At 43.5% G+C, this 12796-nt stretch overlaps 10 protein-coding genes across 10 annotated transcripts in view; all 10 read right to left on the bottom strand.

Moving 5' to 3' along the window:
- Pcdhga5 (protocadherin gamma subfamily A, 5) overlaps positions 1–6994 on the bottom strand; it is a 147496-nt gene extending 140502 nt beyond the window's left edge. The window contains exon 1 of the mRNA NM_033588.5: positions 4445–6994. Within this exon, the coding sequence (NP_291066.1) occupies positions 4445–6868 (2424 nt within the window). The 5' untranslated portion in view covers positions 6869–6994. The remainder of the gene's footprint in view (positions 1–4444) is intronic.
- The window catches only part of Pcdhgb2 (protocadherin gamma subfamily B, 2), a 152014-nt gene extending 140504 nt beyond the window's left edge, over positions 1–11510 (bottom strand). Inside the window, exon 1 of the mRNA NM_033575.4 lies at positions 9000–11510. Coding sequence (NP_291053.1) covers positions 9000–11411 — 2412 coding nt within the window. The 5' untranslated portion in view covers positions 11412–11510. The remainder of the gene's footprint in view (positions 1–8999) is intronic.
- Gm37013 (predicted gene, 37013) overlaps positions 1–12796 on the bottom strand; it is an 889226-nt gene that overhangs the window by 140505 nt on the left and 735925 nt on the right. The window lies entirely within an intron of this gene.
- Positions 1–12796, bottom strand: part of Gm38666 (predicted gene, 38666) — an 874243-nt gene that overhangs the window by 140505 nt on the left and 720942 nt on the right. The gene's annotated exons all lie outside the window — the stretch shown is intronic.
- Positions 1–12796, bottom strand: part of Gm38667 (predicted gene, 38667) — an 868072-nt gene that overhangs the window by 140505 nt on the left and 714771 nt on the right. The gene's annotated exons all lie outside the window — the stretch shown is intronic.
- The window catches only part of Pcdhga1 (protocadherin gamma subfamily A, 1), a 180096-nt gene that overhangs the window by 140502 nt on the left and 26798 nt on the right, over positions 1–12796 (bottom strand). The gene's annotated exons all lie outside the window — the stretch shown is intronic.
- The window catches only part of Pcdhga2 (protocadherin gamma subfamily A, 2), a 172944-nt gene that overhangs the window by 140502 nt on the left and 19646 nt on the right, over positions 1–12796 (bottom strand). The gene's annotated exons all lie outside the window — the stretch shown is intronic.
- The window catches only part of Pcdhga3 (protocadherin gamma subfamily A, 3), a 167539-nt gene that overhangs the window by 140505 nt on the left and 14238 nt on the right, over positions 1–12796 (bottom strand). The window lies entirely within an intron of this gene.
- Pcdhgb1 (protocadherin gamma subfamily B, 1) overlaps positions 1–12796 on the bottom strand; it is a 161599-nt gene that overhangs the window by 140502 nt on the left and 8301 nt on the right. The gene's annotated exons all lie outside the window — the stretch shown is intronic.
- The window catches only part of Pcdhga4 (protocadherin gamma subfamily A, 4), a 156634-nt gene that overhangs the window by 140502 nt on the left and 3336 nt on the right, over positions 1–12796 (bottom strand). The gene's annotated exons all lie outside the window — the stretch shown is intronic.

The following is a 12796-nucleotide window of genomic DNA, read 5'->3' as shown; positions in this document are numbered from 1 at the left end:
CTCTCTCTCTCTCTGCATCTTTCATTCTTCATCAGAGAAACAGCTTTTGTAGTAGACAGTGAATAACACAGAAAGCCATAAGTGGTCAACATGCAGAGAATGAGAGACAGTGGCATGTTCAGCTACAAGTGGGCCATCACTAGATCCCCTTCCTTCAACGCTCAGTAAAGGATAGGTAAAGATTGCAATAGCCAGAGAGAATAAACATCTGTAACAAATAAGTATTGCTGTATGACAATGCATTGCACGTAGGAACTCACGGCATCTAAGACGGCGTGCACAAGACCAAGCTGACAAAATACTGTTGTGGATGAGGAGGGGCTCAAGAAATCTCTTCCTTATCTGAGGAGTGACTGCAAGAGGATGGTTTTCTACAGGGATGTGGGATCGGGAGGCTACCCATCCCCCCAATAGATTACTCTGTATCCATGTGCACTACAGTTAGTAACAAATGGACTCAATGGAGTTATTTATTTATTTATTTTAAAAATCACATGAAGTTATGTGGAAAAAGTGGGGGGATTAGGAGAGGGATTAGAAGGGGGAAGAATGAAGATTGATAAAAACTCATATTCATGTATGAAGCTTTCACACAATAAAGCAATTTACAAATAGTGTTGTTTATCGCTGCATTACAGTTGTATTGTTTTTTTTCCCCAAGTAGATTAACAATGGTAAGTTATCTGAATTTGAGAGGTGAGACATGAATCCCTAAAACCATATATATGAAAGAAAGATATTAATGTTGATTTTTCCATGGTTCCCAGTTTACTGTATAATCATTTAAACATATTGAGGGCGGGGTGGAGACATAATACTGACTGTCCTGGAACTCACTTTGTAGACCAACCAGGCTGGCTCTGTACTCACAGAGATCTGCCTGCCGCTGCTTCCAGAGTGCAGATTAACGGTGTGTGCTTTAATATCCAGTTCATGTAAGTGTTTTTAACTGACATTCTTTGCTAGTCAATAAACATGTTGATTTCAATAGTCATGTAGCATGTCTTATTTTTATTTTTTAAGACAGATTTTTATTAGTTTTTTTATTTTTATTTTTTAAGACAGGGTTTCTATGTATAGACTTGGCTGTCCTGGAACTCACGCTGTAGGCCAGGCTGTCCTCGAACTCAGAAATCCACCTGCCTCTGCCTCCCAAGTGCTGGGGTTAAAGGTGTGCGCCACTGACCACACTGCCCATCGTGTCTTATAGTTTTAAGTAGATTCCCAAACTAGAAAACCTCCATAAAGAAAAGTACCTTTAACTTATATAATATGCTGTTATTCTAAAATGTGTCCAGTGTGCCGCAGCATGACCTCACTTTATAACACAAAGCATTAAAGCATCTTAAACTGTTCATTATGCCCAGGATTGTAGACAGTCATTCACTGGCGTTATTACCATTGTCATCATTATTTTCATACGTTATGCATAGGCTAGAGGTTATGTCAGATATCTCCTCCCAGCGCTCTCTTGTGTTTTGAGACCGGGTCTGTCTAGAACCCGGAGCTCACCGGATGACCAGTCTGACTGGACAGCAAGTCCCAGCGATCCTCTGTTTCCTTCACTCTTGTCTTCCCTAGTACTGGGGTTAGAGACAAATATTCATCTTTCTTGTTTGTATATGGGCTCAGGGGTTTGGGTTAAAACCTATTTTTATTTTATGTGTATAGGTGTTTGTCTGCTTGTACGTGTACCACATGCATGCATGGGACCGGTGGAGGATTGAGGAGGGTGTCAGATCCTTTGAAACTGGAGTTACAGACAGCTGTGAGCTGCCATACAGGTTCTGGGAATCCAGCTGTGGTCCTTTGCAAGAACAAGTGCTCTGCACTGATGAGCCATCTCTCAAGTGTCAGTGTGTTTACATGGCAGGCACTGTACTGACTGAGCCACCTCTCTTGCCTGATCATCTGTACTTTATCCAAATTAAAAAAAAAAACCAACCACACTGAAACAAGACTTTAAAAACATATGCCTTCTAACTATTAAGAGTACCTCATTTTTATGGGAAAGCTACCCTTTCAGAACACACATTATAACTACTATTTAAAAGAATATAATGTACATATAGCACCTCTACCCTTCAGTGTATGGAACAGGCATTTTATAATGTAAAGTCTATCAGTTGCTTATAGATATTTAAAGGATGTTTATTCATTGTAGAAAGTTTGTCTCAGTATATATAATCAAATACAAAAATTTCCATTACAAATAATGGAAAAGGGGAATAGAGAGATACCTCAGTCAATGAAGTGTTTGCTTTGCAAGTATGAGGATTTCAGTTTGATCCCTATAATCCATGGTTTAAAAAAACTGTCGTGGTGGCAGTGCTTGTAATTGTAGTATTGGGGAGGCAGAGATGGAAGATCTCTGGGGCTCCCTGGCCAGACAGCCTAGCCTACCTGCTGAGGTTTGGGCCAATGAAAGATTCTGTCTTAATAATAAGGTGGTTGGTGCCTGAAAAACAACATCTGAAGTTGTCCCTGACCTCCACTTGCATATACATAGGCAGACAGGCAGTCAGACAGTTAGGCAGTCAGGCAGACACACACACACACACACGCACACGCACGCACGCACGCACGCACGCACGCACACAAGTGGCATATTTCTGTGAAGAAGTGAATGACATGAATGAATGAACATCTCTACTTACACAGATTCTCTTCTTAGTGTTTGAATTCATTAGTTCTTTGGCAAATCTGTTGTTTATACTGTTATTTGCTGTATTATAATGTTATATCTGCTGTTATCAGAAGAATGTACATATGTATAGAGTATGGTTGTCCTTTAAATGCTTAGAAAATAAAATCAGGTGTTCTTGGGTTTTTCAGTATATTAACAAACCTTTATATGTCTAAAATAACAACCTATAATCCCACTAATAATTTATATCATTTATTTCTAATTGAACGGTAAGGTAGCAAAGGGCATATAAAAAGGTGCAGAAAATAAACTGAGTAGTTATTTTCTCATAAGATCCATGCTCATGAGTTTTGAGACCCAAGAATAAACATTCCATTAAGAAAAATCTATTAGCCTAAAACAAGCTCTCACCTCTAAGAAATGAATTTTCTTAAGTCATGGCGATTTTCTTGAATACAATTTTTTTACTCTTGTAACAAAGCAGATTTGCGTTTACATATGGGCGAATGTAAACATTCTGAGAGATGCTGATTTTGATAACTGAAGAGGAAGAAGCCAGCAGATGCCGGGGCATGACACATTTATACTGGTTGAACACAGCAATTCAACTCTTTGGAGACGTGAACATATATCACAAAACAAAATAGAATTCTAAGGTTATTTCTCATTGATTTACTTCCTGATGAAGACATATATGCAATAATTACATGGGGTAACCTTAACTTTTGATTTTAGAATGTTATAATCTTACCATCAATATAAAATCTAATCTACATTTCTGATAGGAAGTGAGCAAAAGTTTTCCTTATTCTCTAGTGGTCTGTGAAAATATTATAAATTGTTATCTATATGTATAATAAAATAAGAAGCACATACAATATCCTCTACTATTACTGTTTTTGTCTTGATTACTGTTATATTGCTGTGAAGAGACACCATGACCAAGACAACTCAGAAAAGAAAGTATTTGTTTCAAGACAGGGTTTCTCTCTGTGTATCCCTGGCTGTCCTGGAACTCACTAAGTAGACCAGGCTGGCCTTGAACTCAGAAATTCACTTGCTTTGGCCTCTCAGGTGCTGGGATTAAAGGCATGCATCACCATTGAATGGCGACAAGAAAACATTTAATTTGGGGGTGGCTTCCTTACAGTTTTAGAGTTTTAGTCCATGATCATCATGGCAGATGCACACAGGCATAGTGCTGGAGCAGTAGCTGAGAGCCTTACATCCTTATCAAGAGAGAGAGAGAGAGAGAGAGAGAGAGAGAGAGAGAGAGAGAGAGAGAGAGTCTTTCACCAGTGACACATTTACTCCAAAAAGCCACACCTCCTAATCCTTCTCAAACAGTTCCACTCCCTGGTGACCAAGCACTCAGACATGTGAGCCTATAAGAGCCATTCTCACTCAAACCATCACACCTACGAACCATGTCCACTAATAATATGTAGACAAATATCTCAAAGGGAACAATATATATAATGATTTGAATTAATACAACTCTTCTAGTAGCAGAATATCTACCTTTAAACTAGTAACATTTTTAAAGGAAAATGATTATATTTATCACTTTCTTTTAAGGTAAGGCTTCTGTCAGATTTTTCTAAAATATCCACACTCAGAGAAAAGATATTCAGTCTCAGATATAATTTAAAAAAATATCTATTACTGGACAAACTAGAGTTAAACTCCAATACAGCAAATGATGCTCCACTGTATCCAATTTTGACTCTACCAGAAAAACGAGTGAGAAAACAAATGAAGAAAACATTCCAGTTCTTAGTGAAAGAGAAAACTGACCTGAGCATCTCCGGGCTCTTCTTTGTGTGTGTGTATATTATGAGGTATCAGAAGAGGCTCACTCTTCTCACAGCTCTCTTCACTAATGAGCCTGTCAGCATAATTGGGCTGGGGGAAGATCAGGTGGCTCTTTTTGGAGTCTGTAGTGAGGGAGATTTCGTGGGAATAGGTCTGCAGGTAAGCCTGCACCCCATCCATGCCCACAAAATGGGAGGCGGGCATGTCGGCCAATCTGCCTGTGGAAGTCTGAAGCAGGCGTGACATGTGCCAGTGCCTCAGCCTGAGGGCCAACAGCACGGTAACAAATCCCAGAAAGACACAGGACACCACTGCCACCGAAACCACTAGGTAGAGTGTGAGGTCTGAATCCTGGGGCTCTGCCAGTGTGTTGTGGTTGCCTAAGTCAGTCAGTACATCTGGGATGCTATCTCCTACAGCGATAGTGAGTGTGACAGTGGCTGAGAGAGGGGGCTGGCCATGGTCCTGGACAGCCACCACCAGGCTCTGCTTGAGAACATCTCTATCCAACAGAGCCCTTGCTGTGCACACCTCACCCGTGTGAAGCCCTATTGAGAAGAGTCCTGGTTCACTGGCCTTGAGCAGGCGGTAGGACAACCAGGCATTCTGTCCCGAATCTTTGTCCACTGCCACCACTTTGGTTACCAGGTATCCAGGCTCTGCAGATCGTGGTGCCAGTTCCACACCTGTGGAGCCATCAGTGGGAATAGTTGGGTACAGGATCTCAGGAATGTTGTCATTCTGGTCCAGCACAAACAAGCTCATGGACACATTGCTGCTGAGTGGAGGAGTCCCACTGTCCTTAGCTGTCACCAGTAGCTGCAGGTCTCTCAAGTGCTCATAGTCAAAGGATTGCAATGCATACAGGACACCAGTGTCAGAGTTAATGGAGACATAGGATGACACAGGCACTTCTTGAAATGTATTTTCAGCCAGGGAGTAAGTGACTTGGGCGTTATCACCACTGTCAGCGTCATAGGCGTAAACCGAAAAAATGGAGACACCTCTGGGGTTATTTTCTGAGATGGAAGTGGAATAGAAGGGACGAGAGAAGGTGGGTGGGTTGTCATTTATGTCGGCTACTTTCAGAGAGATGTGGTTTTCTGTAGACAGGGGAGGAGTTCCACGGTCAACAACGGTCACTGTGATGTTATAATCTGAAGTCTCTTCTCTATCCAGTGCTCTTGTTGTTAGTAGGTGATAGTAATTATCAACTGACTTTTCCAGTTTGAAGGGCAGGTTTTTGGGAATAGAACATGAAATTTCTCCATTCTCCCCAGAATCAGCATCATGTACGCTGAAAAGCGCAATTATGGTTCCGGGTAGACAGTCTTCAGAGACGGAGCTGGTGAGGGAGGTGAGTATCACTTCTGGGGCATTGTCATTCACATCCTGGACTGTGACCAACACCTTAGCGCTGGCAAGAAGAGCGCCTCCGTCCTGAGCTACCACTTCCATGAGATAGAATCTGGATTCTTCATAGTCCAGGGATTGAATAGTTGAGATTTCCCCAAGATTAGAATCGAGTTGGAAAGTTTCAGAAATTTTGTCTTCTTCGTTGCGGAAAGAGAAGGTCAACTTTGCGTTGATTCCCTCGTCTGCATCCGTGGCGGTGAGTGTGAGGAGTCTAGTGCCCACAGGTGTGTTCTCCGGAACACTCACCCTATATTCGCTTTGGGTAAACAAGGGTGCGTTATCGTTTGCATCAAGAACGGTCACGCTGATATGGACGGTGCTCGAAAGTACTGGGTTTCCGCCATCCAAAGCTGTGAGGACCAGGTCATGAGCAGACTCCTTCTCACGGTCCAGGGGCTGTTCCAACACCAACTCTGGGTGTTTTTGCCCGTCAGATCCGCTCTTCACGTCCAGAGAGAAGTGCCGGTTGGAGCTAAGCTTGTAACCCTGGAGGGAATTCACACCCACATCCCCATCTCTCGCGAAGGGGAGCACCAAACGTGTTCCTGCAGCTGCGTTTTCATTAACTTTTACTTTTAACTCCTCATCGCGGAACCGGGGGAAGTTATCATTAATATCAAGGATTTCCACTTCTACTCCATAAATTTTCATTTTATTTTCAACCAAGATGTTAAAGCTGACGAGACAGGGAGAGCTCTGGACGCACAGCTCTTCCCTGTCTATCCTGCCCGCGGTGACCAGGCTGCCGCCTCGCGGGTTCAGAGAGAAAAGCTGCGACCTACCTCTGGAGATAATGCGGACCCCGCGCTCCGCCAGCTCGCGGGGCTCCAGCCCCAGGTCCTTGGAGATGTTGCCCACGAAGGAGCCTTTGTCCAGCTCCTCCCGCACAGAGTAGCGGATCTGCCCCTTTCCTGGCGCGCACAGCGTCCCCAGCAGCATGAAGAACGTCAGCAAGTCGTTGCAGATCCAGCGCCTCGGTGGGTCTGCCATTGTCTTTTCTTTAGTTGTTTTCCTCTTAGTCCTGGTTCAACCTGCTGTTTCCTTATTTCTCTAAAGCCGGGGAGAGCGGGACTAAGGATGGTGGCTTTCCCCAAGAGCTTGTTTGGTCTCTGGTGCGGAGGACGCTGGGAGTTAGTCGCTTTTTTGACTGTTTCTTTCCCAGTCTGGTGAACAGCGACGCTTAGAGTCCTAACCAGTTACTACACCAATTCTATTTTTTATTCCCTCTTCGTTTAGTTATTTTCATTTCCAAGGGTTTCGCTGCATTGTTGTGTAGCAGTGTTTATGTTTAATTACGTTTTAATTCTGACAATGAGACTCCCACACCCTGAGGTCAATATAATTAGTTTTTTTCACTTCTCCAGAAACGTTTGATTTTATGTATCATTGAGTCCTTTATGTCTTCTCCACATCGAGTTTGTTTAACCAAGAAATTAAAATTCTTACCTTTGTTGATATCAAGACTTCATATTTTATCAGAATAGGTTCATGAGCATCTACCTAATAGTACATTCGTGTGCAAAGGAAACAAACCCAGCTCTCAGTGTATCTTTGCAGAGAGACCTATATATGCTGTCATATGCAGAAAGATAGGCAGTAGACTTGTGAAGTCTTTGAGAAAGTTTCCAGGCCTCCAGTCTAAGGCTATGAAATATAAGCAGCTTCCTTATCTCAGACAGAAAGTCTGAGTTGGGTTACCTGTATTATTATTATGACTTCCCGTTACTAGTCAAACCACGTATAGACATTTTCCTGTGAGGGAATCTTAGAGGCAACCAGTATAGTAAATGAAGGAGACAGGGCTTCATTTACCTCCCATGGAGGAAATCCTAGGTATTTAGTTGACAAGTAGTGAGCAGCCTATTTGTTTTAAGACAGATATTTAATGACATCACCCTTGAAGGATAACAGTTAAAAAAAAAAAAAAAAAAGCTATGGCAGAAAAAAAAGGACAATCCGGAAAGCTCCTCCTTTGAGAAAAGCAAAGTCACCTAATAACTCATCAATAGACAAAGATTTTAATTAGAAATCTATAATTTTATAATCTAGGACTTGGGATATGGTTCGGTAGGTAGAGTGCTTGCTGGGTAAGTATGAGACCCTAGATTTGATCCCTAGCACCATCAATAAGTAAATACACAAATAAACGAGTAAATAATAAAAACCATACACTTTTAGGTATTTTCATAGAAATTGACACAAGCATAGGTTGCAAAACTTTCCTTGATGCAGACTTTTACTTGAAAGCAAGTTATTAAATTGTATGAAGATGATTTTTATTAATAAATTTATTAATAAAATCGACTCTTCATAACAGACACCTCAGACATCATATGTTGTCCATCGTTTAAAAAGAAACCTGGAGGCTGTTTGAAAGGTGGCCTACAACTTAGAACAATGGCTGCTCTTCCTGAGAAATTGGGTTCGATTGCCACAGCACCTACATATTGCCTCACAACCAACTGCAACTCCAGTTCAAGTTGCATTCTTCTAGTGTCTGTGGGTACCAGGACCCGGTACACTGGTCCACAGCCATACATGTAGGCAAAACACCATACACACAAAATGAAAACCAAAATTAGAAAAAGTTTCTAGGAACCCTAAGGCATTCTGCTTGAAAGAACCTCACAATGTCTATCAACAAGTCAGTCGAATAATGCCCTACCCGTGATGCTTTGTTGATAACCAGTTATAACCTTGAGTGATGTGTTTCTTCCCTAGCCAATTTTCACAAACAAGTAAGACGAGGACCGTGTTTACACTGAATCACTGAGTTTAAGAGGAAGTAGAACAGAAACTTGAGTAGAGACCTGACAGGAGAAGAATCTCTTAAGTTTCCAACAGGACTGAGCTTTGTGGGCTGCAGAGGATTGTAAGGGTGAAGAAAAACAAGCATCGCATGCTATGGACACTTTTAATTATGGACAAATAAACCTCACATCTGAGACAGAAACCCTTCTGTAAGACGTGGTTGGATAAGGCTAACATACTTAAGGCAGAACACTGTTCAAGACTGACTTATAAGACAGTGAAATATGCAATGAAACCACCAAACCAACTTAGTGATTTATTAAGAAACATTGAAACCCTAAGTAGAAAACCAAATTAAATTGAAGCTCACCTTTGAGATAGAATCCGAGACAAACGGAACGTCAGTGTCTCCAAGAGTACCTGGTACCCAAGAGTCGTCGCCGCAGAGGAGGTCCTGAGGAGCAACTTCCGGAGTCACATTGAGAAAATTAAACTCTGTCTTAGCTGACTGTGAGGCAATACACACATTGTAGGAATAAGGTAAAGTCCCCTCATTGTAATTGGGGAGAACTCCAGTCGCAAGGTTAGAGCTGAGGCCAGGTTGAAAGCAGCCCCAGGCAGCTGATCTGGAGGAGTGTCTCAGACGCAGGGCAATAGCCAGAATCACCGACAGGAGGAAGAGTACTGAGATCAGGGCCAAGGCCACCACCAGGTAAAACTGAAGCTCACTCTGAGGGTCAGATGGTAGAGGGTCATCGCTGAGGTCTGGCAGGACCTCCTGCAGGCTGTCAGCGAAGATGAGGTGCAGCGTGGCTGTAGCGGAGAGCGGTGGCTGTCCACCATCACGCACAGCGACCAGAAGGCGCTGCCGCGCTGAGTCCCTGTCTCCCAGGGCACGCGCTGTGCGCACCTCGCCTGTGCGCAGTCCCAGGCTGAAGAGCCCGGGATCGCTGGCCTGCAGCACGTGGTAAGATAGCCAGGCATTGTGTCCGGAGTCTGCATCCACAGCCACCACCTTGGTGACCAGGTATCCGGGCTCGGCAGCGCGCGGCACCATGTCGAAGAGCGCAGAGCCGTCGGGCTCAAGTGTGGGATACAGCACGCGTGGCGCGTTGTCGTTGCGGTCGCCCACCAGCACACGCATGCTCACATTGGCACTGAGTGTGGGCGATCCGTGGTCCCGCGCCTGTAGTGTCAGCTGGAAGGAGCGCAGCTGCTCGTGGTCGAAGGCGCGCTGCGCGAACACCACTCCACTGTCCTGGTTCACGGACACGAAGGACGATAGTGCCCTTGGCTCTAGGTCGCTGGCTATGATGGAGTAGGAAATGAGGCCATTGGATCCCAAATCCGGGTCAGAAGCACTGACTTGAGCAATGGAGGTTCCAGGTGGGTTGTTCTCAGCCACATGGACCAAGTAGGAGGCCTGGTGAAAAACCGGTGCATTGTCGTTGACATCTGAGATATGGAGAGTGATGATTACGTTAGAGGAGAGCGGGGGCTTACCCCTATCGGCAGCTACAATGGTGACGTTGTATTCCGGTATCGCCTCCCGGTCTAGAGTTCTGTCTGTCACTAGTTTGTAATAATTCTTCGAAGAAGATTTCAATACAAACCCTTCATTTCCCAACACATGGCAGTAGACGTCTCCATTTTCTCCAGAGTCTCTGTCTCTGGTTTTTATCAAGGCGATGACTGTTCCTAGTGGAGAATCTTCTGGTAGGGGGGTAAATACTGACGTCACAATTACTTCCGGTACACAATCATTCTCATCCAGAATTTTCACTTGGATACTACAATGGGATGCTAGGTCTCCGGGATCTTTTGCTTCTACATTCAGGGTGTAACTCTTAGCTGTCTCGAAATCCAAATTATCCTTTGTCGTGATTTCTCCTGTTCTCTTGTCTAAGTTAAAAATCCGTTCCACTTGTTCATCCACATTGTGAAAAGCGTAGGTGATTTCTGCATTGACACCCTCGTCCTGGTCGGTGGCTGTCACCTGAAGCACGGAGAAGCCTGGTGGTACATCCTCCCGAAGGGTGACACTGAACACATCCTGGCTGAACATTGGCGGGTTATCATTGATGTCTGTGACTTGGATTCGGATCTGGGTGGTGCCACTTCGGGGAGGATCTCCCCCATCCACAGCCGTGAGGACCAGTTGGTGAAAATTATGCTCTTCTCTGTCCAGAAAACGTTTTAGAATCAACTCAGGATATTTACGTCCATCTGGGGTCTCTTTCTCCGTGACTTCAAAGTATTCATTGTCAGTGAGATAGTATTTTTGCAGAGAATTAGAACCAGCATCTAAATCGAGGGCTGGATCCAATGGAAATGCTTTACCTGGTCTGGTGGACTCTCCAATGTTTAAATCAACCTCACTCTGTTTGAATAGAGGAGCGTTGTCGTTCACATCCTGAAGAATTACAGCTACGTGGAAAATATTTAAGGGCTTCTCAGCGACAATATCGAACTCCAAAACACACTGAGGCTGCTTCCCGCAAACCTGCTCTCTGTCTATTCTGTCACCCACAAGTAAGTCCCCACTCTCTGGATTTACAGTAAAATAATCCTTCTCTGCGCTGACCCTTAGCTTCCGGGTGGGCAGATTCTGGACACTGAGCCCCAGATCCCTTGCGAGGTTTCCTACTATCGAGTTCTTGGCCAGCTCCTCGGGAATGGAGTAGCGGATCTGATCCGCGAGAGCTCCGTGGAACAAAAGCAACAGGAAAGGCGACAGTACCTGCAGCCACCAGGCCGGACCGCTCCCAGAGCCCCTCCTCATCCTCCTGGCTCGCGCCGCCGCTCTGCTCCTTTGTTGGTGAGGGTGGCCAAATCCTCCTAGGGCCACTTTTCTTGCTGATGTTTGCTGTATCTAGATGCGTACTGGCTCTCCTCTACGGTTGGTTTGTACAGGAAGTTACTCTCCCAGTTTCCTAACGCGTCTGGGAAATGGTCTAGCTCTTCTTTTGACCTACAGCGACGCTCAGAGGTTTTCTCAGAAATTGCAACGAAGTCTAGCAAAGGTTTGAAAAGTTTTTCTGTTTTTGGTTTGGTTGGTTGGTTTTTTGTTGTTTTTGCTTTTAAATTTATGATGATTTATTTATTTTAAAATGGTAATATATTGAAATTGTTCCAAATTAAGAAGTTACATATATGATCACCTCATAATCACCCATAAATCATGTAGCACATTTCTCTCAAGTGGAATGAGTTCTAGGTTTCTTGTGTATGTTTTCGGTAGTGTGTCCCACATTTAAACAAATATTGTCCCACCCCTCCTTGTAATCAAACAGAAGCATCGCACCATAAGCTTCTGCACCTCCCTTCTTTCACTCAGTGCACACACCCAAATGTGCACTTCTCAGTGCACACACCCAAATGCGCACTTCTTCTCTGGGCTCTCATTAAACTATTTCATTTCACACCAATACATAAATCTCTGCAGTTATTTCTCATGCAGTGGCCTACCATATGGACAAATAGTACCTCGTGTCAGAAAATTATTATTTAAATAAATAGCATTATTTAAAAAACCCAGTAACTTGTGATAGCAAGTTATTATTTACTGTTCTCCAAATCATTGACATATATCACTCAGGCAGAATATATTCTTAATGCCGATATCTGAGTGTGTTTTACCAAAGTTTAGGCCAACTGAACACGCCGGAGTTATATTTTGTCACCTCAGTGTTTGGAATAATGTATCATCAGATAGACTCTCCCAGAATTCATTTATTATCTCTTTCCTTGCCCAGGATCAGCCTGTTACCATGTCTTATTCCTACCTACTCTGTGTGTTGTACACAGCTTCACACTAATACAAAGCCACATAGAATCAACTCTCCTTTCATGCCGAGTCACATCCCACCATCTTGATACAATGGCCACTTTCAGAAACCCCGTGCATTGTGTATAACTTTTCATTAATTCTGGATTAACTTACTTAGAACTATATGGAGGCTCAGGAAATAAAAGTGTTGCATATGACACAACATGCTTTATGTCACGTCAGAGGATACTTTGTCTAATCCCAGGTCACATAGTGGTAAACCTTCCAAGAATAATTTGCAGAGATTTTGACAGACGGGAATGAGGTCAACTGACTTGGATTCTAGACTGTTATTATTGTCAGTCAACCATTGTAAGAGGCTTACCTGATGAAAGCCA

This window comes from Mus musculus, chromosome 18 (genome assembly GCF_000001635.26).
Source record: "Mus musculus strain C57BL/6J chromosome 18, GRCm38.p6 C57BL/6J".
In the NCBI taxonomy this organism is placed as follows: Eukaryota; Metazoa; Chordata; class Mammalia; order Rodentia; family Muridae; genus Mus; species Mus musculus.
Note: the sequence above shows the minus strand (reverse complement) of the source record. Positions and strands in the feature narration are given on the sequence as shown.